Source organism: Pelmatolapia mariae, linkage group LG12, assembly GCF_036321145.2.
Source record: "Pelmatolapia mariae isolate MD_Pm_ZW linkage group LG12, Pm_UMD_F_2, whole genome shotgun sequence".
NCBI lineage: Eukaryota > Metazoa > Chordata > Actinopteri > Cichliformes > Cichlidae > Pelmatolapia > Pelmatolapia mariae.
Window position 1 is genome coordinate 1,030,679 of NC_086237.1, and position 26,097 is coordinate 1,056,775.

The 26,097-nt window shown below is 41.1% G+C and overlaps 1 protein-coding gene and 1 non-coding gene across 3 annotated transcripts in view; one reads left to right on the forward strand and one right to left on the reverse strand.

Annotated features, from left to right (window-relative positions):
• Positions 1-26,097, reverse strand: part of fras1 (Fraser extracellular matrix complex subunit 1) — a 323,395-nt gene that overhangs the window by 149,411 nt on the left and 147,887 nt on the right. For both annotated transcript variants that reach the window (XM_063490043.1, XM_063490042.1), the window contains exons 14-19: positions 20,064-20,207; positions 17,083-17,223; positions 16,444-16,584; positions 16,171-16,338; positions 4,068-4,208; positions 1,917-2,063 (exon numbers count right to left, since the gene is read on the reverse strand). In XM_063490043.1, the coding sequence (XP_063346113.1) occupies positions 1,917-2,063; positions 4,068-4,208; positions 16,171-16,338; positions 16,444-16,584; positions 17,083-17,223; positions 20,064-20,207 (882 nt within the window). The remainder of the gene's footprint in view (positions 1-1,916; positions 2,064-4,067; positions 4,209-16,170; positions 16,339-16,443; positions 16,585-17,082; positions 17,224-20,063; positions 20,208-26,097) is intronic.
• Positions 3,460-3,533, forward strand: trnat-agu (transfer RNA threonine (anticodon AGU)). The gene has a single exon. It is a non-coding gene; the product is annotated as a tRNA-Thr (tRNA).

The window sequence follows — 26,097 nt, forward strand, 5'->3', positions numbered from 1 at the left end:
TTTTATTATTTTGATGTATTATTTACACATTGGTGTGTCTCTAAAAACTCAGCTTGTTTTCATTCCTATCAGATTTTGCTGTTTTGTCAAAGCCAATTACACCTCACACTGCTTTGGCCTCAGTGCAGTGATGCATCAGGAATGACAATAGTGGATTCACACAGAATTCCTCAAATACACCTGCTTGTAAGGACCATTCACTATTACAGTTTATACTGAACTTTGTTCACTGAGCAATTTTTAAAAACCATTTTATGACCAAGCATTATGTTTCAATGTCGAGAGTTAACATTGTGAAAGGCAAGCATTATAACCTAAACTACAGCCGTTTCCTCCATCTGTGCAGCAAAAGATTATTAGTTCCATTTGTCACAGTTTCTTTTGATAAATGGGGATGAAAATGTATGTAAAAATATATTATATGCATGATAACCCTCAGCTCAGTGAAAATAAGCCACCATATAAAAGCCTTTTTATTGCATTTGTGGTTTATTTCGAGACAGCTGATTGGCTAACTAGAGCAGCTGCTATAAGTCACATTATAGTAATTAATCCTGCTGATTTTTCAGTTTCAGTCTGTCAGTAGGTTTGATTATTTAAGTGATTTTTGATGCAGGGGGGTTAATCAGCAACAAAAATCAGTTGTGATGCACTTTCAGAGAAACTGGTATTTTTATTTGTCTATAGGTTTGATGAATTTAATGCCAACATTCCCATCATTTAAAGAACTGGAAATAAGGGAAAGTCTATTATAAGTGTCTTTTTATTCATGCTAAAGCTCTCTTTGAACATCAGAGGTTTTCAGCACACTCAATAGATGTTATTAGCTGCAGTCAGTCCCTTGCTATCACTGCAGCCTCAAACTAACAGGGTCTGTCTGTAGGTTTTTCCTTTGTAACCAGTGATAACACAGATCTGTGTGAAGGAGTCGAACTTGAAAACTAACCGTGCACTACTCACTGAGTGGGTGTCCTCACACACACAATTAGGATAATATTAACTGAGCCGACAACAACAAGATTGTCCCATTTTCACCTAATGTAACTTTTGTGATTTGATCAGACTGATGCAATCTAATTATTGGATCCTTAAGTGGATGTCATGTGAGTGAAACCTCCACCATGCCTCCATCCACTTTATGCTTTACACTTTAACTGCCTGCTGTCCCTGGTAGAGAGCCGATAGAGGATACTGCTTACAGGTGATATGTATAGAAATGATAACAACTGATGTAAGAATTTCAATAGGGTGTTTAGATCTGAAATAAGTGCTCTGGAAAAAAAAGGACAAAACCTGCTTTATGTCCAACTGTTCCCGTGGATATTGAAGATAAATTATCTAGAAGCCTGCAAGAATAAAGAGCCTGCAGAGTGAAATACAGTACAAGTACTTCATCGAGGAGTTTTTGGTGGCTACCCAAAAATGAGATTTCATTTACTCAAGAATAATGGACATTTTTGTTCAGCTAAATAGTTGTAATTAACATAAAAGCACAGATTTCTGCCCAGTAATGCAACACAGACCTATCGCCCTGACTGTATGTACTCACGAGTGTAGTCACCCTGCTGAAGGCTTAAGCCAAGCCAGGAAAAACCCTGAAGTAGAAAGTGAAACCAACTCTAAGACCATCTATTTTACAAAGATGACTGGCATTTCTGATGAATAATGCAGATTACTGGAGCGTCAGACACGCAGGAATTGGTATGTCTCTATGTGTGATCATGCAAAGCTAAGCGGGCAGAGCAAGGGACTCTCCCTGCCAAGGTTGGTAGTTCTACTCTCATGGGTGCCACTCGGAGTGAAAAAACAGCACTCATGGCAGCGTGTTTGATGAAAGCTTTGCGCAAATGGCATATAAATGAGCATTAAACCATCCGTATTCTCTCTCACACACATTTACACACAGTCTGACTTACTGAGGCACTCTCCAGAGATAGCATTAAGGAAATGCCCCTCTTGGCAGTTTGCCCTGCAGTGGCCACTCTGCAGGGACACCAGCGGGGGGCAGGCAATGCAGTCGGCCTGGGAGGGACCGGAGCAGGTCTGGCAGGAGGGATGGCACGCTGAGAGAGAGGGGGACAAAGACAGGTGATGACATACTACATATGCGCATGGAAACTCACAACACCACAGTTCAACTGGACTGCTTGGACGTGTTTGTGCTGTTGGACAATGAAGTCTTTGGTGTCGAGTCTTCCTGCATACTGCATAGTGTTCATTTCTTATGTTACGATGCCATGCAGAGCAGGGACATAACTACTTGGTGACTGACAGGTCGCTGCCAGGCTCGGCTCAGCAGGCAATATCCTCTTTTTTTTCACTCAGTCAGACCGGCCACGAGGTAAAGGGTGTGTATCCTTGATATACAGTTTGTAGGTTGTTCATTAGCCACTCTTTAATTTTGCCTCATGCTTGGTGCAGGGTGGATGGTGTACAGCAGGTTTGTCAGAGCTTAATTTCTTGTTGGCTTTTAACAAACAGCTGGCTTCAGGAGATGGAGACAGAGCTGATGGAGTAAAGCACTGCAGAGTTGATGCTAATGCTTTCTGGCTTTGTCGTTATGAGCCACAACTTTCACATTACACGTCATTTGGTGCATTTAAGCAACACACAGCGTTCTTATTGCCTCACATTAAAAGTCACCAACGCCACTTGTAGCAAACGTTTATTCTCATCTACACTGAAACACAATTCTTCTTCTGGGTACTTTCTAATGAGCCAGTCAGTACTGAAGGAGATAAGGCCAAGTCAGCAAGCAGAGCCCATTTATTGTGTAATCCAAGACGATGTGAGTGCATTGCTCTTCTTAACTGTCTTGGTATCCATCTTCATCGGTCAATTACTGAAGCCAGGTTTAAATATGTGATCCACTGAGGTCTTCAAAAAGTTTTTTTTCTCTGTTGGTTTTTCTCAAGATAAACAATAAAATTTAGCACATTTAAAAAAGACCAAAGAATAAAGCTGGCAAATGGAAGATAGAAAGGGTCATCTTGTTTCAAATGAGGTCAGAGACAATACACCGAGCTGAGGTAATGAGTAGGAGATTAGAGCAAATGGATTTTCATTAAGTAGGGGAGTGATAGAGGGGCGGGGGGTAGATGGGGAGAAGAGCCCTGCTAAGGTTAACATGTGTTCACTAAGGGCCACACTGAGAAATGAGAGTCATTTAATGGGTCAGATATATAAAGCTTGGACAAACATAGTAATAAATTCTGATTACCGCTCTGCAAGACAGCTACATGCATCCAAATCACAGTTACCTGTAGCACACGCATACATTTTACAGCTACTGGTAGCCCAGGATATTTACCAAAACCAAATAAATCTGTGTATGTAAGATAAAAATTATTAATTTTTTATTTTATTCTTTCACATGTCTGTAAGTCTTGCCATTTCGGCTTTACAGGCAAAACCATCACAACTTATTAGCTGTATAAATCTATGATCCTGTGCTTTGGTGGCGCTGTGGCTTAGTAGGTTAAAGCACCTGTCTAGTAAACAGGAGATCCTGGGTTTGAATCCCAGCAGTGCCTTTAGGGCAGAGACAGGGATAATCCACTGAACGGCTACCCTGGGGTACCCCTGAGCAAGGTACCGTCCCTACACACTGCTCCCCGGTGAGCCTGCTTAGTGGCTGCCCACTGCTTCACTGAGTGAATGGGTCAAATGCAAAGAGAGTAATTTTCTTTGGGTCATACTGAATAAAACACTAGTTATTAGCCTTGTGTTGATGTGGTCCTGAGAACCAGCACCCATCTGTTTTCTTTTGGAACCAGTTGTTGGTATTTTTCTCAGTCTCGGGTTTTAAACACTGGCAAATAAAGGAAATCATGAAACAGGTGAGTGAATCAAGAATAAAGGCCGTCCGACAAAGACGGATTTGCCAAACTTTTGCCATTGATTCACTTCCTTTTTTAAGGAGCAGTTAACCTCGAGACCATTTTTGCAAAGTAAAAATTATTTTTGTGTGTTTTACTGTTAAGGTTAGAATTTAGGCCAAGCAATGCTATGACACTGAGTGTGACTCAAGAGTACAAAAGCAGATATGTGTGTGTATGTGCTCTCACCTTGGCATTGGTTGTCCTGAATAAAGAAGCCTTGTGGGCATGTGGGGACACAGCGGCCCTCGTACAGGCTGGACGGGGAGGGACAGGACGTACAGTTGTCTGCAGATGGCCCAGCACACTGCCAGCAGGAGGGATGACACTCTGAAGAGGACACAAAGAGCAGCGACATGGTCACCATGAAAAAAAGAAGTATAAAAGAGAAAGAGAGGAGAAGGCTCAATCCCCAGCTGTGCCTTCTTCACTATAGCACAGCCACAACAGAAATGAAAAGATGAGTGGATGGCACTTTTGTTCTAGAAATGGGTTTTGGGAGTTGAATTAAAAGGAGATGGACCAACTTTTGAGATTTTGCTATTGTCAAAATAACAAAATCTCAAGAAAAACTTTATTACAAGCTGGGGGCAAACAGTATCCAAGGAACGACTGGGGTTCCTTATATAAACTTCTTATAAATTGCCCAGCTTACAGTTTTCCACCGATCCTCTCTGCTAACATCGCAAAGCAGCTTTTGCTAAATTCGTACAGTAGCTACGTTACAGTGAAGTGTTACCTCAGCTTGCTTGATGAATATAGTTGGCATCTGCTGTTGTATGCTTCTTAACCTCCAAGTCAAGTCAAGTTAAAAAAAAACAACTTAGTTTATACAAGCTGGTCTAGCAGGCATATTATTACAGTTTTAAACTACATACCCTATGTACCGAACTGCAACATCACAGTACTGTACAGGATATGTAAGAAAAAGAGTCCTGAAGGCAGATCACTAAGTTTTACTGATAATTTTAAAACTAAAAGAAAAGAAAAGAAAAGACATAAACCAGAAAACTTTACAAGTGTCTCCAAATGACACAGGTAGTAATTTAAGGTACTAAACCATCTGGAGTGTACAGATACAGTACAGTAAAAAGTCGGTTGAGGGAAATGCATTTGTTTGTACACAATTTATATACAGCCACTTATTTATGAGTCATGCATTAATGCAACTTAAAACTGAGTCCTGTTTCTTAGCTGCTCATCCTTCTCAGGGTCACGTAGAACTGAAGCATGCTGACAAAGAGGCAAGAGACAACACTAAGACAGAGACTCCAATTCCTGTAAAGTTATACAGTAAAAAAGAAACACAGCCCATGTGACTGTGTCTGAACTGAATTCAATTTCCACCACTGTTCCTGCTATTTTACTGCCATTTTACTGTACCTTGGTCCTTTCCTGCTGGCATGACAGAAATCTGATTGTCAGGAGCTTGTAGTCAGCTCCGTCAGCCAGAAGTAATGTAATACTCAGATAAGGCCAGCAGCCAGATTCCCCAATCAGAAGTTACGCATTAACACCAGAGTCAGTGCCAGCCCAGAGAGCCTCCTCCAAGGCGGACACACGCCAACCCAGATGAAATCTATAACATGCTCCACTGTTTAATTTGGACTGCTGAGATCAAAACAAACCTTCCACACGGATCATTGTAAAACATATCAGAAGATTTTAAACTGCATAAATTATAGGTGAACTTTTTAAAGCCGACACGGTATCTCGGCTTCTAAATGAATGACTAATTAATGAGAACTACAACTAAGAAATTGCTGATGAACAGAAAAGGATCACCAGATGATCCTGCACAGAAAAGACATCTGTGAGAGCTGCTCATAGGACAGGAAGTTACATTTTAACTTATTATCGCTCACTGCAGTTTGTCACTGATGGCTGGTTACTGGTGGAAATTCCAGGTTTGTGTTGCTTAGCAACCCTCTAATTATTTACTATCCCGTCATCTGTCAATTAACCGTATCCTGCATTCTGATGAATGGTCACTTCCATTGCTCGCCTTACAGTTTAGCACTGTTTAACTGAGGATTTCACATTGCCTTTTTCACAGAGACAGCAGTAGTTTCACCTGCAGTCACTGAATTGCTAGCCTCTGGTCACCATATCACTGCTAGTGGCTTCCTGTGTAGACACAACTTTAGTTAAGCTATGATAGGCCCAGGCTACTGGGTGATCGCCATGATGATGATGCCATGATTATTTCTTCTCCACTTCCCTCTTTTCACTCTTCTCCGGTCATGGAACATAGATGCCCCTCTCCTGAGCCCGGTTCTGCAGGTTTCTGTTCTTTCCCATCATTATCAAGTGCTGCTCACAAGGGACTGTCATGGTTACTGTCTGCTGCAATCAACTGGTGTTTTTTATATTAAATAAAACTGGGTAGAATTTAACAATTTTAACAGTTTTACTCCAGTTTCCCACAAAGCCTCACCACGTCAGAACGTGTGATGGGGTGTAAGCCCAGGACTTAAATAACATTAAGAACAAATAGTTGGAAGACTTGTTGGATTCACTTTGCTTATTTGTTTTATTTATAGATCTTTTTTTACTGCATACAGTAGGGCGGAGCTTAAAAAAGTACATTTTAAATAAAGGCCTAAAAGTTACGGCAAAATAAATGACACTAAATTCAGCAAAGGGAAATTTTGGAACTGATCAGAAGTTAAGGGAAAACTTGATAATTTTTAAGAATAAAGACAAATAAGACAATCCATGATAAACTTTCTTCTAAAAAACCTCAAAAAACTACTACTAATAATACTTCTAATAAGACGTTTTTGGGCCTCTGCTGGTGAGCAGCCTCATTTGATTTGACCAAAAGTGCTGCCTAATGCAACTTTACATTGTTAAATGTAGCTCCATATGCAGATTACCCTGCTTTTCTATATATATGCACTTCCTAGTTTATTTAGCCTTCACTTACATGCCCCCACACTGATCACCCAACACAGCAGCTGCCCTGAAACAGGCATTTTGTGCAGCCTTTGATGTCTGCTTTGGCACCATGAAGACAAATAGCTGAGCAATGCTATCAGCTCTGGCAGCTGAGAGGGGTTCGTGCTGCTGGCGGGGGTTCCAATGAAAGACAAAAGGCCTGTCATCAACTGGCTAGCAGCACCAGGTGTGTGCGTGCGTGCCTGTGTGTGTGTGTATGCACTACCTGTCTTGTTTTTTTAGTATATTTACACTGGACTATGTGTGTGTTTATAATTACTCCTCTTTGGATTCTTTCAGAGGGCTGTCAGCTGCATCCGGGTCTTGTGTACACACTGCATGACAGCACTGGCAGGTAGCTCTACCTGAGCCAACACTACTGCGTGTGTGTGTGTGTGTGCGCGCACAAAAACATTTACCCTATGGGACCATCTCAGTGTCAGAGCAAGGACTTTTAAAGTCACACGGTTGTCAGCCGAAACTGTCAGTCTGACATCCCATCATCGCCCACCGTCTCCCTGCCGCCTACCCGTAATCCCTCTTGTTCTTCCTCGTCAACTATGGCAGCTTAATTGGTAGAAGAGATGAGATGACATCCAATATGTTTATGATTGAGTTTACCACCCACAAATGCGATTATTCATCCAACAACATGCAAAAACACATGACAAAAAAATTAATAAATAAATCAAACTCAGTTCATCTTGCCAATCACAAGCTACCCAGAAATCTTCACATCAACGGTCCAAAAACAAACGCAGACTCAGAGGCGTATTAAGCAGGCCTGCTGTCAAACTTATGTCATTAATACGGGGAGTGAATAAGAGTGATAGGACGCCTCTCGCTTTTTTATTGCAGCTTGGATATCTAATTTGTTCCAGGAAGGAGAGCGCATATTGATTCCTGTAGTAGCCAAATTCATGTGCGCAGGCGTTCTCATCACACATTATCTTGTGCACGAGCTCAGAGAATCACATTCATTACTTTGTTTTGTGCTGATAGGGTCATAATTCGAGGTGGGCGCAGTCGATGAGATTGTGATTTAGTTTGGGGGTGTGAGCGCTCCTTAATGCTTTCCATAAATGATTCTCCTGGTACAGTACAGAGCTTATCATTTCATAAGTGCGGCAGCGTGTGCCGCAGAAACACAGGTGGATGGTTATATCTCATTCCTCGGAAGTGTCTAACGTGTCACTCATATTGATTCCGCTGCGTTATGGGATGCTCGAAATCAGCCCATTTCTATGAGGAGCAATTTGGAGGAAATGGCAACGACAACTGCTGCAAGAGCCGAGTTACAAATACATCAGGGAAAAAATTATAGGAAAACTGTGCTCCTGAACAGATTTCATTGATTTGAATGACATGGAAGCTGTTTAATCTGCCCAATTAAAGTGCAGAAAATGATTATTTGTTAAGCTGGTTATGTCAAACATCAGGTTTCCATCAATCAAATTCCCCCCCCGCAGTTATCTTCACCTCCTTTCAAAATCATTCTGGTCATGTGGCTGCAGTGCTGAGGTGGAGGATAGCTGTGCTCATTGGGGCCAATAATCACCCTATAAGGTAAAATTCAGAAGCCTATCTGTGCGTTTATGTCTTTGCATACCTAAATGACTCTGGTAGAATCCCTAACACTTTCAGTTAGGTTCCCAAAGAGAGCTGGGAATCATGGGGAGTATGTATTAGGGCTGGAATAATGTGCTTTTACACTAGTTGGCGTCAGATGTTGCCTTTGTCTTTTGGCTCTGGTGCCTTGATGCACCAGCGGAAACGTGTCATTATTGGTTATGGTTGAACATATTTCGACAGCAAAGCCTACACAGAGCTACAGCTACGTCTTGGTCTGGAGTAAAGAATGAGGTGACAAACACCTTAAATCTTAATGATGGAAAGTAGCCTCGAGCTGAATATCATATGTCATAAAAACACATCTCAGAATTTCAGCCCAGCCTTGTAGCGCAGTCCAAATAGAAAACATTAGAATACATATGACCACCTGCCAATTTTTTCAGCTGCATATCTTGCAGCTTAATGCTATTTCAATCAAAAACTGCGACAGTTAAAGTCAACACGGTCAAAGCTATTCCAGCACATGTTAGGCGCGCGTTAACTCTCCTCGTGTGTCACGGTGTGCTGCACCTCAACCTGCACATCGAGCAGCGTTAAGCCTCCTACACACAAACTGTCTCTGTCTGCACTGAATGGAGAACGTGGGGATTTACAACCTGGAATTTACTCTCAGACGTCTGATGGCTCGCAGGCCCCGGCCCTCTTTAATGTCAACACGAACGTGTGTGTGCAAACGATGAAGTCTTGTCTTGTGCATGCTTACACATCCTCCCCCTCCTTTAAGGACAGTAGCTACGGGGGAGGTCTGGTTATCTGTCAGAGTGCCACACACACACACACACACACACACGCACACACACACACAGAAACTTGTACAACAGCCTGTATTGTTCCCAGCCGTACAACTGAACCCACTGACACTCCACTGAGGGAAACCTTTGTTAGTTAGAATGGAGGCAGAGAGGAGCGACTCCTTTACATATTACTGTGAATAGAGCTTAAATGACGTGCCATTTATTGAATTGATCTTCAGCTAAATTTGTGTTCATCTGACAAAAGGAGGCTTAGTGTGAACCTGGCACCCACACAATAGACACAATAACTCTGCTGACAATAGCACTTCAAATACAGGTTTTCTGCATAACAAGAAAAACTGTCATTTTCTCATATGTCAGCAGGTGACGTAGAAATCCAATATTTAATTAAAGTGGCTGAAATATTTTTTTTTCCCCACACAAAAAAAAATTAAGCAAAGAGAGGAACAACATGTGCACAATAAAAAGAAAGTTGTGAGATCTACACATTCTGCTTGCAGCCTTCATCGGGGTCAATAACACCTAATTGAACATGCTTTGTGAAGAGTGCGTGCGGGCGGGCGTGTTTTTTGTGATCAGTTCAGCCTCACTGATGCCTGAACTCACCAGAGACTCTGTGACTCGCCATCATTTCAGCCGTCTCTCTCCATTTCCCTCTGCCATCATTTCTGAGGTCGATTCAGGCTGAAACATTTCCAGCACACGCAGGCACGTCTCTCCTCTCAGTTTGTGCTGCCATCAGAGAATTTGCATCCAGTCTTTCTATTGACTTTATGTGTAATGGCGCCGCGTCTAAAATTCACTTTGCATTCACATCACTTAGACTGCTTTGCCTTCATGTGTTTTGCAAGTAGAATTTGTTCCAGTTATACCACCACTTTACTTTATGGAGCTTAACATTGTGTTTGCAACTTGAGTCTATAGAGCCAAGTTAGCAGCTCTACTACTTAGTGTGCTTTTTTATTTAATCAGTCATTTTCACAAATGGACTATGGACAATGTCAGGAGAATCAGATCTAAGCATTGACCACAGGTGCCCTCTTTCCCCTGTAGTACAGAACAGCAGACAGTATCATGCACTCACACTTATCCTGGGGACAGGAAGGTGTGCCAAATAAAACCATTTGCAGATTCCCACACATTTTTCTTTAAACTGGCACATCAGCTGCTTCAATACTGGCTAATGGCAGACACCTATCCTGTGTCAGTCACAGGTAGTAAGTCAGATATCATTTGTGTTTTCTCACTTGGTTTGTGTTTAGACTTCCTTTTGCTTGTTAGGCACAAACGAGGCACTAGAAACTATTAAATACTAACCTCAGCTAAAATCTACTCACAATAACAATTTTGCAATGGAGTGAAAATTTAAGGGACCACAAATGCTACACCCTCTGGGGAGTGGTATGCACACTCACCAGCTACTTTAGTAGGTACACCTCATTTGTACTGAGCTAGACCCCCTTTGGGCTTTTTAGGGAAACATTTCTCAGAGATTTTGGTCCACATTAACACAGATTAGTCAGCTGCACATCCATGATATAAATCTGCCATTCCGCCTTATCTCAAAGGTTCTCTGCCGAACTGAGGTCTGATGACTGCGGAGGCCAGTTTTAACTTCAGTGGATCACATTGACAATGAGACAATGGCTAAATGCCTAAATGCAGGGAGTTACTGCCACGTGATCGGCTGATTAGATATTTGGGTCTACAAGCAGTTGAATGTACCTATTAAAGTGGTCAGAGAGTGTATTTGTTCAGAAATAGAGAGGAACCGACGAAGATAACAGGCTGGAGCGTCAGAAATAACTGGTCTACCCTCTGCAAAGTTACCGCAACCTTTTAACAAGGTTAACTTTGATACTTTTTAATATTTTCTGCTATTTTACATCCACAAGATTAAAGGAAAAATACTCATCCAGGTGCTGATTTCACTGTTTTTAAAACAGCTGGAAACACTGGTGGTGTCATGGCTGTCGTGCCTTCTGTTAACTGCGTGTATACATGCACGTCTTGCTGCTAACTGAACTTCCATTTAGCGACAATAGCTTCAGACACTTTTCTTAAAACCACTTTAGAGTCTACATCGGTTTAGTGTCGGTCCCAAGTGATCACGGAGACGAATGAGCGTTAGAGGACACTCCAGTCCCACTCATTGATTTGTAATTGTGCCCTCCAGGATGATTAAGGAAATTCAATACTGCTAAGGGCTATTCAATTCCAGGTAAAGTAAACAAAATTTTCTTGGCTGCCTGAACTTAAACAAATTGTCGTGAGGAGACAAATCAAGCTATTACTTAAATGGCTTTTGGCTTAACATCCCTAAAAGCAAAGTGAGTGCAAAGATATATTTGTAGAGTGTTCAAGCGTGATGCAAAATGAGGATTTTTCTTTCTTTTTATTTTAGTTTGTTCGAGCCCACAGGTCCAAAACGTCCCTTACTTAAGGTTAAGAAGCACGAGAGCTAACTTTTGACTCATTTCATCACTTTAATGCAAACTCGAGTTTAAGAACTGTGTCCATTTGTAGCAGCAAACCAACAGTGCTTTTTACCTCGCTTATATTCATTAACTGTCCTAATGTAAGAAACCACACAGGAAAAGTATTAACAACATGAGCAACAAATTACAGTGTTTCCGAGCTGCGAGGGGAACTTCAGCTAACAGGAAACTATGAAGACATTCCTCAGAGCAGCCTGTAATTGACGTGCTCACTGAACTGCACTCACGCTTTGAAACACAGCTGTTGAGCTGCTGTAAACAGACGAGGATTTATCCGCGGCACTGTGGGAAATCCCAACAATCCAAGAGCGCAGCTTGCCTCGTCTTCTTCTGTGACTCGTCTCCACAAACTGCTCAAACTCCGCGGCCTAAGTTGGAAGTTTCGGCCATAAGCAACAGTGTATGTCAGTTGTGAATATAGCAGTAAAGCTCTGTATTTTCATTTCCTTCAGCGATGTGCTGACTGTTCACATCAGTCACATGTTTCATGCTAAATCTAGTCCAAATAAAATCTCTGCAAACCTGAATAAAGAAGAAAGCGGTTCATAAAAGCACTCATTGCTTCATCACTTCTCACTTACTGCTGAAATATTCATTAGATAACATTTTGTTCTTCATCAGTGAGGTATTTGAGGGGCGCTCCACATTCTCATGTGTCAGTCCATGAATGAATATTTGGACAATGACAGGGTTTGATGTTGCCTCTTTACACCACCGCAGTGGAATTTAAATCAAACATTCAACATCTGAGTGCCGCTGTAATTCAACAGGTTTAATAAAAATATTGCATTAACTGTTAACCATAAACCAGTTTTAGACATAGTCCTCCTTTCTCAGAGGCTCAATAGCAATTGGACGATTACTGACAAGCAGCTTCACGGCCAGGTGGGGACTGCTCCCTCATTATTTGATGACAAATTAACTTGATTTAAAGTATTGAAATCACCTTTGGTAGCGTTTAAAAATAACTCTCAATATAAGGTTCAAATGGATGTTAGTGTAAGTAAAGGACGCTAAACAAAATCTATCTAAGAGACAGCAAAGTTCATTTGTCTGAGAGACAAATCATGAATCCCATACAGTCTTAATAAGGAGGAATGCCATTGGTGAGCTAAGCAACACCAAAATGCCTGAAAGACCATAGAAGATAACTAAGTGGATGATCTCAGAATGATTTACTCGGTTAAGATTTAATGGCTTAATGACTTAATATCTAATGCAACAAAGGTATGCATGCCACTATCAAGACAACAATCAAGAGACAACTTCATGAATGCAGAGAATTTACAGCAAAGTGCAAACCACTGGTTACACTCAAGAACAAGCAGGCCAGACTAGACGTCTCCTGAAAACATCTAAAGGTGTCAGCACACCTCTGAGATAAGACCTCCTCTAAAGAGATATCTGTAAATGTCGAGTAGTGTAGTTTATTTGATACTCGAGGCCCTCCGGTTTACATTTGGAGCCCCAGTAGTGTCAACCAATCAAATTTGAGAGGTTGTAGCAGGTAAATCCAACTATCAACCAAACAAATATCAGCTCAGAGTACAAAGCGATCAAAGCTACTACCAGTGGGAGCAGTGGGTTTGAGTCATCAGACAACATCTGTGCTATTTATGGAGCTAAAAGATGGTTAGAGGTTGCTGACGACTTAGCACACTTCTCATTTAAACATCTGGATCCACAAAAACGATGGTGAATTAGCAAACCACGGGTTGAAAACTAATTGTTCTCATATAACAATTAGTATAAATCAGGACTAAAAGGGGAAAAAACACAATACATACATCAATAGAAAATGTGTTCAAATGGTGCTGTAGGCTTTAAAATGGAATAGTCGACTAGCTTTAAGCAGGTCCCATCAATGTTTTGCTTCTAAAGCAAAACCATCCCTACTGACGCGCTCACAAAGCCTCTCTGTGTCATGTAAGTAGTTAAAATCCCACCTTTATGTAAGCAGCAGCTATAAAACCACACTGTGTGTTTTACCTCATTCAAAGGTGAAAGCAGCTCCAGCAGATGAAAAGTGAGCTGAAGGGAAAGTAGAGCTGAACCAAAGAAACAGCATTGTTGGCAAAAGATCTGCCTGTGTTCGAGGAAGAAGACAGGCACCGAGAACAAATACCCGACTCCCTGCCAGGTACTGAATGCAGTATGGTCAGTGGGCACAAGGACTGAAGGACTGAGCAGGGAGTAAGAAGATAGCAAAGGGCTGATTGTTGTTAACAAACATATTTCAGAGAACAGCACATACGAGGGAGGCAAATAAAATCAATTACAGTCTCTTCACTGTTGTCCTGCTTTACATTTGAAAAAAATAAAAATCCTTGTAGCATTCTGGGAAGGACAGTCTGTTGGTAGGTAGGTGATAATTATTCTCACTTGACTTGACTTCCCCTTCAAACCTTAATCCCACCTTAAAAATTAGTCCATTACACGCACAATTTCACACTGAAAAAAATGCTAATCAGCCATCTACACGCACACCTACAAATTCCACACATGCTTACACAATTCTTAATTAATTTCAAGCTCAAATTCAGGGAAAACCTTTGAAAGACTTTTCAGTGTTAAGCCAAAACACCAACAGTTACACCTGGATCAAGTGTCTGATTTTCAGAAGTGTAAAACATTGAATTCACTTATTTTGGGAAAAAGAAAAAGCCACAAAATGCACACAATCCTTTAAATTGAAAATTCTATTCAATTCAATCCAATTTTATTTATATAGCGCCAAATCACAACAACGGTCGCCTCAAGATGCTTTATATTGTAAGGTAGACCCTACAATAATACATACAGAGAAAAACCCAACAATCATATGACCCCCTATGAGCAAGCACTTTGGCGACAGTGGGAAGGAAAATCTCCCTTTTAACAGGAAGAAACCTCCGGCAGAACCAGGCTCAGGGAGGGGCGGGGCCATCTGCTGCGGCCGGTTGGGGTGAGAGAAGGAAGACAGGATAAAGACATGCTGTGGAAAAGAGTCAAAGATTAATAACAGATATGATTCAATGCAGAGAGGTCTATTAACACAGAGTGAGTGAGAAAGGTGACTGAAAAGGAAAAACTCAATGCATCATGGGAATCCCCCTGCAGTCTATGCCTATTGCAGCATAACTAAGGGAGGTCACCTGGTCCAGCCCTAACTATATGCTTTAGCAAAAAGGAAAGTTTTAAATCTAATCTTGAAAGTAGAGATAGTGTCTGTCTCCTGAATCCAAACTGAAAGCTGGTTCCACAGAAGAGGGGCCTGAAAACTGAAGGCTCTGCCTCCCATTCTACTTTTAAATACTGTTGGAACAACAAGTAAGCCTGCAGTGCGAGGGCAAAGTGCTCTAAAGGGGAGATATGGTACTATAAAGTCATTAAGTATGGCTGAAAGGACATGTTATATGCCCCTATCTTTAGTTCTCAGGTTCCACACAGACATAGATTGTAGGAAAACCACCAACACCACGGCTGAATCCATGTATTCAAAATGCAGATTGGTTTAAAATCACAAAGGAGAACAAGCTTTGCTTTTAAGGATCTGTTTCACTTTACTACAAAGAAGTTCTTTGCATATCATGACGTATGTTTTCTCTGCAGCAACAAGAACACAAACAGAATTAAGCAATTGTCATATATTTCTGAGAGTGGCAGCTACAACTTGTAGATGTGGGTCTGCAAATTGCTGCAAACAGCACCTACAGTCTACCAACGGGACCTTTAGAGTAAAAGAGGGAAAAGCCTTGCATCATGGAAGGCCTACCCTTCACACAGTAGGTGCAAATGCCAGATCATGAATTTCAAACACAGACTCCTCAGTTCTGATATCAGAAATGTATGAAGCCAGGATGTTTCCAGCGCTAACCAGCAGACTAAACAGAGCATAAATCCAGCTTTCAGGTTGTTTCATTTCTAACAGCAGAAGAAAAGTCTGAGAACAAAAACTACAATTCATTCAATATTTAGGATTCAACTAATTAACATTTTCATGATTAATTACTCTGCTGATTACTTATTTATGAAGCAACTAATTGTTTCTTTTATAAATTTATGTTTAATATCCAGTTTACTTGTCACCCTAAGTATGACATTTGTTAAAAAGATGTCATATCCTGTGTTATAAAACAAATTGTTCAGTTAGAAAATCTGAATAGCTGCACATTAATATTCTGTCAATTCAGAGTAAATATTTCATTACTACTAATGCAAATGAGGGCACCATTTGTTGTTAACAAGAGTTGAGCTTTGGCTTTGATTCGTGGATTTTACAATTTGTTTTTTTTGCTATCACCAGGCTTAAATGAATTACATTAGTGCTAATGATTATTTGATCTGTTTTAAAAGTCAAAGTGAACAATGGCTGGCGTGTTAATTAGCGACTATGACCCATAGCAGCAGAAACATCCTTTCTGGCCTCGCAGGTACCGCCTCTCCTGAATTATAGAGGAAGCTAAATAAAACATTTAACACACTCACCCCTGCATGTCTGCATGTCATCCAGGAAGCTGCGCGTGGGACACCCAGCTGTGCAGACGCTGTGCTGAAGGTGACTCGATTGCGGAAGAAGAGCTTCCTCCGGTTTGAGGCAGCGGAGGCAGTCTGAGGCCAGGGGTCCCACACAAGAACGGCAGGAGGGATGACAGTCTGAGCGCGAGGACAGAGAACATCACAGAGAGGCAGTTACACTCTGGGAACAAGGAAGAAAAGTTTTTTTAACAGGATACTTTATTAATGTATTTAGACTCTCACTGTGGCAGGTGTAGTCCTGAGCATACAGCCCCTCCCCACAGGCCTCCACACACTGGCCCTGGTGGAGAAGTAGTCCACCTGGACACAGAGTGCACTGGGATACTGAGGGACCCCAGCAGGAGGCACAGGAGCTGTGGCAGGCTGGGGACACAAAGAAAATAAACATTTAAGATCTTTAGTCTGATACACAGAACTACCCATGTAACAGGAAGTAAAACTTAGTAAGCTCACTAGAACCTAACGCTTTAATTATTTGGTAAACTTTATGAATTTAAGGGTTTGACCCTTAAATAAAATGGCACAAACTGTGTAGGTTACAGAATTTATTTTAGAAGTTTTCTTCTCTAATTAAAGTAACGAGAAGCTTTTAATAGGACTGAAGTCTCGGTTTGGGTTTTACCCGTTGGACAGATGGCCTCACGTTTGACCCTGAATACTTTTGTAAACAGAGGAGCTCATGGTGGACTCAAAAATTGCAAGGTGCCAGGTAACATAGCTGCACAACAAGCTGTTAATTGTAGGTATGAGGTGTTTGTATGTATATGCTATTCTTTGACAAACATGCTGTGCATGATGTCCAAACATCTCCACTTTGTCATTTTCAGTGCTACCTCTCAAATGATGGGAGCAAACACTTACCTCTGCATCTGCTTTGGCTGTCCAGGTAATGCTGAGCTGGACACTGGCTGAGACATTTCCCATGATGCAAGGCAGTCCCCGGTGGGCAGCTCATACACTTGGGGTTGTCGGGAAAACAGGAGGCACAGGACGAATCACAGGCTGTTGAAGCGCAGCGTGTAAACGTTAATGGCTTTTTGTTGGCATGACAAAATGCACTGAGGTCAATTTAAAAATGGCTGAATTATCTACAAGCAAGAGGAAAGTCTCCTAACCAAACAGTCCTTCAAATACAATCAAAAGTTACTTAGGCAAGACCAACTTTTAATGACAGAAACTGGAAAGCAGATGGATGAAAAGATGAACAAAAGAGGTAAAAGGCAACAAATAATCTAAAAAAAAAAATCCAACAATGGATCAAATCTTCACTCTCAGGTACCTGAGGTATCTTAGCATAACACGCACACATGCACTAAACCGTTCCCTCAGCAGATGGTTTTGCTGCAGCCTACTTGAGGGATGAAAAAAAAGAAAATCTTTCACTTCTAAAGTCCCAGGAAGCCCCGCGGAGGAAAATTGAGGAGTTAAATGCCCTTCAGCTCTCTCAGGATGGTGACATTTTAAACCAGGCCTCAAAGCGCTGGCTGGCAAGTTCAAATGGATTTGACCTTTTTCTAGAAAGTTCCATAGGTTTTTGACATTTTCTGAAAGAGGGCTCCTCACTGAGCGCTTCAAAACTTTCCTGTGAGCAACAGGAGAAGAAAAGCCCACCCCACCATCCCGGCCCCTCTGGGTCTTTTTAACCAGAAAGAGCTTGGCTAAGTTCACCGTCGCCCTGAGGGGGGCTATTCTTACTCTTCCTCATCTTACCACTCAGAAATAGAAAGCATCCATATTCATATGGGATCTATTTATTCCAGAATCCTCAGACTCCTCATTAGTGCGAGAGAGAATTGCTAATTATTGTATTTTTTTTTTAAATTGTTTGTTTGCTACTGCTGACTTATCATTTTGGCACCATGCCGAGTGGATGCTGCAGGAAGCTCCGCGGGGGAGCTAAAAAAGAAACCCAAATAAATCTTCACCTTCAGTTTACTGCTAACAATAAACTTCCCATCGTCTCAGATAGTGTTTACTGTTTACTGCATTCAGCAACGGCACTTCGTGTGACACCTGATCCTCCTGTGGGAATATCGGCTTTCACTCCCCAGTGAAGTCACACAGCAAACACCTCACACAGAAATTTATGGTTTCTTTTTCCCCTTTAAACTTTTCTGTACATTTTTATTAATAAATTGAAAAAACAAACAAACTGCAAGTTATATAAATGTATCTGGCAACTCCAAACTGGGCTGTGCTTCAAACTGGGAGGAGCTTCAAACTGGGAGGTGCCAGCTTGGATTCAAACCCAGAACCCTCGGGCACCCGGTTTCCCCAGAATCCATTCTTACAGACGCTTTGTGGTTTTAGGACTAAAATAATAAAAATGATATTATTTTTCCCCCAGAGGACAAATTACATTTAAAAGCATAAGTGTTACCTGCAATTTGAAGTCTTTTATGTACAAATAGTCTAACTGCTGCATTCAAGAGAACAGAAAATGGATTAAAACGCCTCTACAGAAGAACCCAGGTTCAGTGTCTGAGTGATTATTATGAAGAAATACAAAAAAGTTTAGATCTTGTTTTCATGTCTTCACTTCATTTTAGTTCTCCCAAAAGGTTTTTGCTTCATTTCCTTGAAGCTGTCCAAAGAAAATCTTTGAAAAGAGAAAATCACAGACTGTCACAAAATCTGAAGGCTAAAATGAAACTGGCATTATTGAGTAAAAAAATAAAAATAAAACTGAATCTATTCACGTTAGTACGGAAGCTTAGAGCTGCCACCTAGTCAAAAGAAAAACAGAGCTATATCATGTTATAATGTGAAAACTTTATTGTTCTAACAATATACTTTTTCATACAAAAATGATAATATAAAAAGATAATGTCATGTTATTACCATATACATAACTATCATGTTACCACACGTTATGCCTCAGTCCAAGCATAAAATAGAACTTAACTAATTCTGATAAACGAGCCATTTTCTCGAACTCATCCACTTCACTATGTTTTAAGGCAAACATATATATCATGTTCGAAAAATAAAAGATATTTTATAACGTGAAAACGTTATTTTTCAAACAATATAATTATCACGTTAGTACAAAATAATATTTATATTGTAAGAATGCGAAAGGTTTTTTGTAATAACGTGATATTATGTTGTTCAAAGATGAAAAGTATATTGTTAGAACAATAAAGTTTTCACGTTATAGATATATGTGTATATATATCAGATATATATATATATATATATATGATATAACCCTAATTTTCTTTTGCCTGGCTGGCAGTTCCACGCTTCCATACGCTAGACCTGTAGAGGATAAAATCATTGTATTTTAAACACATTGATTCAAACTAAAACTTTTGTTTGGGTTTAATTAACAGAGGGAGGCTAATCAGAGAATGTAGCTTCCTGAGGCGGCTCATAGTGCTGTTTATCCATCTAGAATGTTTGGTAGCAGTTGGCCGGATAAGTTAATATATAATAATAATAAAAACTCTTAATATAATAACAATTTTGTGGCCATTTACTGTCATGACATTTGAGGGAAAGTGGACACATCTACAGCCGATAACTTCAAAACTGGCCAACTCGAAAACGCAAACGAAACGCAAACGAAACTAAATGTACACAAATCACCACAAGCTAGAGGTAAACTGATTCCTTAAAGAAGATATATTTTGGCTATCTGGATGGTGATGTACTCAAATCATCCCTGCATATATATACACCTAATGTTTTGTGTTGGATCTTATATTAGCTTGGCATCAGTGGAGTTGCACTACTTTTAGTAAGGACGTCAGCAGAAGTGCTATTTCTACTAAACCAGCCAAAACTGAAACTCAGCTAAATGTCTTCAGTGCTGCAGTGTGGATATGTGTCAGCTTTACCGTGGCAGACGCCTTCTTGACTGTAGAAACCTGTGCCACAGTCAAGGACGCACGCCCCGTCTTTCAGCAAGGCGGCCGGGTCTGAGCACGACACGCACTCCTGCTGACTCGGCCCACGGCACTCCGAGCATGACTCGTGACAGTCTGAAAAATAAGAAAACAGAAAATAGATTCTTTGCTTTCAGTCCTAAAGCACCACGAGGTCTGATTTTTTGCCCCTTTCCTGAAAAGAAACACATACAGTACAGCACAGTAGGTGGGAAATGGATAAATGTGATTGTAACGGATAACCTGAATCATGCCAAATGTAGAAGAAACAATCTGAATTATGCAAATCCTGCAAGCACAGTTTGCAAAAGTTCTGCGATATACTGCATGTGATTTGTAGTAAACAGTATAAATAATTCAGAAACACTGATCCTTTACAATAACAGTTTTATTTCCATAATGCAGTTCGTGCAGTAACAAAATATTCAAGGTTGTAAAAACAACAAAGAAAATAAGTGAGATAATCAGGGTCGTTCAACAAGTATCTACAGGATCTAATGAAGCTTGTTCGCGTGTGCGACTGTGTGTGTCTGTGTGGTCTGCATAGTTGCCATTATCAGTGGTGCTCTATTAGCTGCTGTTAAAAAAAGCACTAACAAGCCTCACAACAGTGCCGACAAACACAGAGTGGGAGGCTAAAGGGGCGAGCTGTGTGGGAAGACCATGTAAGAGTTTAACTGCAAGTATGTGCGTGTGACTGAGGGAGACACACATGTATGCACACACATACGTATGGGCTGAAAGTACCTTTGAGACAAAATGCAGGAGATGATTGTGCACCTTTGCATACACCTGCACTTTTATCTCTGTGTGTGTCCCTTCGTGTGTGCCCAAATAGAAGCAGCAAAAAACCCATCTCAGCACTAACTGGTATGATTACCTGTGATTTCCCAGCGGCCCACAGAATGAAGCCAGATGCAGCAAGTGCTACAAAATAAAACTGACAGAAACCAGATAAAAACAAACCAGATAAAAAAAAAGCAGAAGGAATGTGAAAACTGCACTTTTAGGTTTCCACATTTAAAAAAATGTGTAACACACAAGTTTTTTCTGGGTCACCTTCACATATCATTCATGAAAATCTGCAATCTTTATATGAAAACTTTTCTGTTCATCATCCTCATCATGATCTGGGAAACATTGTAACCTCAATGTAGTTCAGGTTTTGCCCAACTTTCCCTCAAGTTGTGTTCACTTTGCAAAGAATCCTGAAACCTGTGGAAGTACCTCCAAAGTCCATGAATCCTTCCTACAAAGACTGTGGATTTCCCTCTGGGTGCCATCTTTACACTCATACTGGATCAACGTTCTCTGATATGGGTGGAAACCGACGCTGGCTTATAAGATAGTGAATCTGTTAGCTCACCGGTTTCTCTCACCTCATGAAATCCAAAGAAATTTCTTTTATAAGGAAAAAACGGCAGAGTGGTGCAGTGGTTCTGACTGCTGCTCCACAGTATGAAGGTTCTGGGGCCTTTCAGTGTGGTGGTTACGTGTTCTCCTTGGGTTCTCTCCAGGTACTTCCTCCATCAGTCTAAAACATGCATGTGAGATTTGCTGAAGTGAATGGTCTGTCTCTAATAGAGTCGCAACTTGTCCTGGGTTCACCCCACTTCTCACTCAGTGACAGCTGAGAAAGTGGTTAACAGAAAGGATGGGGAACCCCAGTGGAATATCTGTATATTAGGACTTCTTAAAGGAACTCGCAGCGTAATGCACCGGGATCAGAAAAACTCTCTAAAGCCTTTTGACTTTTTTAAGTTAAGCTGTGCAGGATCTCATTTTTCCGAGGACTATATCTCATTTTCTACCTTTTCTGTTGCCCATCCTCATGTTGTCAAATGTAAGCACCTAGTTGGATTTCATTTTAAAGCACCCTGAATCTTGGAAATATAGATTAGTCCACTACACCCAATTATAGGACACAGACAGCCCAGACCAAAGGAGTCATGGTGATATGGAACAAAACTACGGTGAAGCTTATCACAAACATTGAGAATCATCTTTTACCCCACACCACAATGTTTTAGTAAACTCAGCCATATTGTTTTTTAGGCTTCAGCCTAATCAGACACCGAAAGATCAAAAACCCAAGTCTCTCTCTCTCACACACAAAGGGAACAGCACCAATACACCTGCTGCAAGGCTCAGGTAAAGGACCTACACACAGGACAAAGGAGAACGGTACAAAGCAATTTTTGATACTAAGCTGATACTCACGGCCCCAACAAAGCCTGACAGAAAAAAGCAAAAACACTAGAAAGTCGGGAGGCTTACAAAAGAATCGAGGCAGGGATGTAGCAGAACACAGTGTGAGGAACACAAGCAACAAATGGACCAAACACAAGGAGGAAATCATGTAAGTTCTAATACGATAGCACTTTACACATGCTTAACAGCTTCATTTATTATTTACTGAATGTCCCTTTGTGAAAGGTCAAAGGTTAAAAGTGAAAGAGTAGATCTAAAAAAGTTAAAGTTGAGAAATAAACCACGGCTGGGGATTAATGAGGCACAAGAAGTGAGACAAAACTGATTAAGACAAGTGAATATCACGCCGAGGAAAGTGTAATTAATTTAATCAGTGTCACTTAAAACTGCTGATAAAAATCTGAGTGAATTAATGGGAGATGCCAGAAGTCGTGTTATTGCAAAAGTTGTTGGAAAGCAGCGTGAGATAAATCTCTGGCTCCCTCGTGCCTGTTGATACAGATTTCCTCAGGTAACGGCATTCGTATCTTTTAATAACTTTCTCTGCATCCTCCTCTTTATCATCTGAAAGCACATATTCCCCACCAGGATCACTATAAACTTTTTATATTTAATCAAAACATCCCGTGCACGCGCGCGCACACACACACACACACACATAATTTTCTATGACGGATACCTTCCATTCAGATATTATAAAATAAGGAATATTTAATGTAGATTTGATTTGATTTGCCTTAAATACTTCACATCTACTGAATTTCTTTTACCCAATTCGCTCGCACTGTCTCATCTTTTTTTTTTTTAATCTTTTCAAATTAAGAATAAAAACTGAGTTTTTCTCAGCTGGGTTAAAAGTTCATGGATAACTTTTGATCATTTCATCATGACATTAAAATCACTGATTGCAGGCCCATGGGTTAAAGGACCATGCTAGGGTTTGTGTATTGTAAAGCCTGTTTACTATAAATCCAGGAAACACAGGTTTTAACTCATATCAGGATGGGAGAAAAAATTAAGCTGGATATATATACATATGCTGGTCTAAGCAGTTCAGAGGTCCAAAAAAGAGACAAAATCTGGTGAGCAGCAGTTCTCTGAGCAACAATGCCTTGCTGATGTCAGAGGTCAGAGGAGAATGGCCAGACCTCTTTGAGCGGATAAGGAGGCTACAATAACTCAAATAGTCATTTATTACAAGCCCCAAGACCAAGCCCCAAGCCCCACTCTGGCACAGCTGGCACATTACTCCAGCCCCCTCTGGCTTCTGCTCTGTGGCTGCTGGGTGAGCCCTCGTCTGGGGCTCTCCTCAGCTCCTCCTAGGAGGGTGGCACGGTCGCCCCTCCGTTGGTTCTCCTTGGGCTCTCACACTCTGGGGCCTCTGGATGTCTGGGGCCTGAATCTCCTCCATACCTGCTTCATGCCCTGGGGACGGGGCTATGACTTCCCACACCCTCTAGCAGATCATTACATGGAGAAACCTTTTGAATACAAGCGCACCCGTCCACACAGGTGTGCACAAACACAAACTACACCTGTCTTGGCTGCTACCTCAAAGCACATTGTGCGCTGTCGATCTTGCGTGCTGCACAATAACATTCAATATTTAGTATCTACTGTTATTTACTGTTAGCTAGATTATTGCGATGGTGCTGTGTTTACTATGTTGCTCTCTTTTTTGCTTTTCTCTTCTGTTTTTTCATCTCTGATCCAGGTGATTTTTTTTAAGTGCCTTTTCTCACTGGACCTCTTCCCCATCTGTTTTTCTTTCTCTCCCTTTCTTTCTTTCTTTCTCCCTTTCCTATCCCCCTGTCATGTCTGTCCCGTCTATAACGACTGAAAATAAAATAAAATAAAATAAAGACATAATAATAATAATAAAGGTCAATCAATATGGCAAGGCCATGATGATCCACTTGGTAAAGTAAATCTGTTGGGCATCTTTCTTGGCCTTCAGACAATAATTCTGATGGCTAAAGAACCAAATGGGACAGGCAAAAAAACCAAAAAACCAAAAAAGCCTACATTAAATTTCTTGCTCAACCAATATCTGCAGTCTCCTAATGAACCTGAATGCACCAAAGGTTTTCTGAACAGTCCTGTGCAGCTTCAGCACATATTAAAAAAACCTTGGTCAAAATTAAAGACAGATACAGCAAATGTTCTCTGTGATTGATTACCTGTTACAGGCAACGTTTCAGGTCCTGCCAAGTACATTTCCATATTGCACAGGCATGCATGCAAACTAGCAACTGCCACAAAGGCAGAAAATCTAAACTTTTGTGTTAAGTTTTGATGTATGGACGTCTGTATCATATAAAACCAAACCTGATTTCCTTTGAGTTACAGTGAGGTTTACCTGAATGAGAAAAGGCCAAATTCAGAGGACATGTAAGGTTACAGAAGAGTAAAGTTTTTGTTCCACTGTGTGTGTGAAGAGTAAAAGCCAAACCTCTGAAGTGACTGACAGACTGACAGGTTCCCATCTGACTTTTAATTTTTTATGCTTCTCAACTCTTCCTATTTCCTTCCACCTCTCAGATTTTGCAGTTGTGTTCCTATTTCTCCCCCTCTCACTCTCCCCTATAATACTCTCATTTCTCTGTCCGAGGCTTCTTCTTGCCTCAGCCCACTGCCCTCTCTACAGATTCACACTGGATTTTTGGTCATCTTTCTTTCTCTCTGTGTTCAAGTCTGGGTTTTTCTCTCCCAGCAGCCTTTTTTTTTCATTAGTTCACACATACGTTCAATTTTAATGCCCCTCTCTCTGCGTGTGGCTGTTCATTTCATTGTGCTAAAGGTCCAGAGAGGCTCCATAATAGCCTTAGCCCAAAATAAGATGATACGCTTGTTTCACCTATGCATGACTGATCCTCCGTGGTGAAATGAAATCATTTATAAAAACAATCTTTTGTTGAATTATGGACCATTGCCCATTTCAGCATCAGATACTCTGCAGCTGTATTCTTGCAGATGAAGCAAAAAGACATTGAGAAGCACTCTGTACATGATGGGGTTCTTACATTTATATTACTGGGTCACTTCACACACGCGCTCATACACGCTGCATCCAAAAACGGTTGGAGCCAACAAGGGGATTACACGTCCTTTACCTTGCCCCTCGCAGGAAAGCAATTTATTTTTCTGTGCCGCCTGGAGCGTAAAGTTATCAGCAAATGTAATCCTAGCAGGCCTGTTGCCAAAAAGCCCCTCTAAAGCCTACTCTGCATAAACCAGGCGAGGTTGAGATGAATGCACAGTCACACAGTGCACTGGATAATCTTCGCTCTCTGTCCTTCTGGGACGGGTGGGGATGCACAATTACTGTGCTGCTGCTGCCGTGGCTCACACCAACCCCCTCCAAACCTCGAGTGATAAAACGAGATGGCATGAGAGAATCAGCAATTAAGCTAAGCATGGAGAAAGCAGCTTTGGAATGGAGAGCAAATAATACAAATAACAGGAGCTTTTATTTGAAAGTCCAGCCTGTTCTCAATTCCAGGGTGTCAAATATTTCCATTTTTGCCAAAGCTGCTCTCACAAATACACAAAAGGTGGCCTTTAAAGTCAGTGACACACTGGGTTTATATCGATAATGAGATGGGTGCAGGTATGCTCTGGAGAGAAGAGGAATGAAGCAAGATGAGAAACATGGGTGAATGAGAGGGAGGCAATGTGAGGTTGGAGTTTAAATACCTGGGTGGTGGAGTGGGTGGAGACCAGCATCGGGAGGGATGTTTGACAGAAGGATGGCACCAAGAGTGAAAGGGAAGGT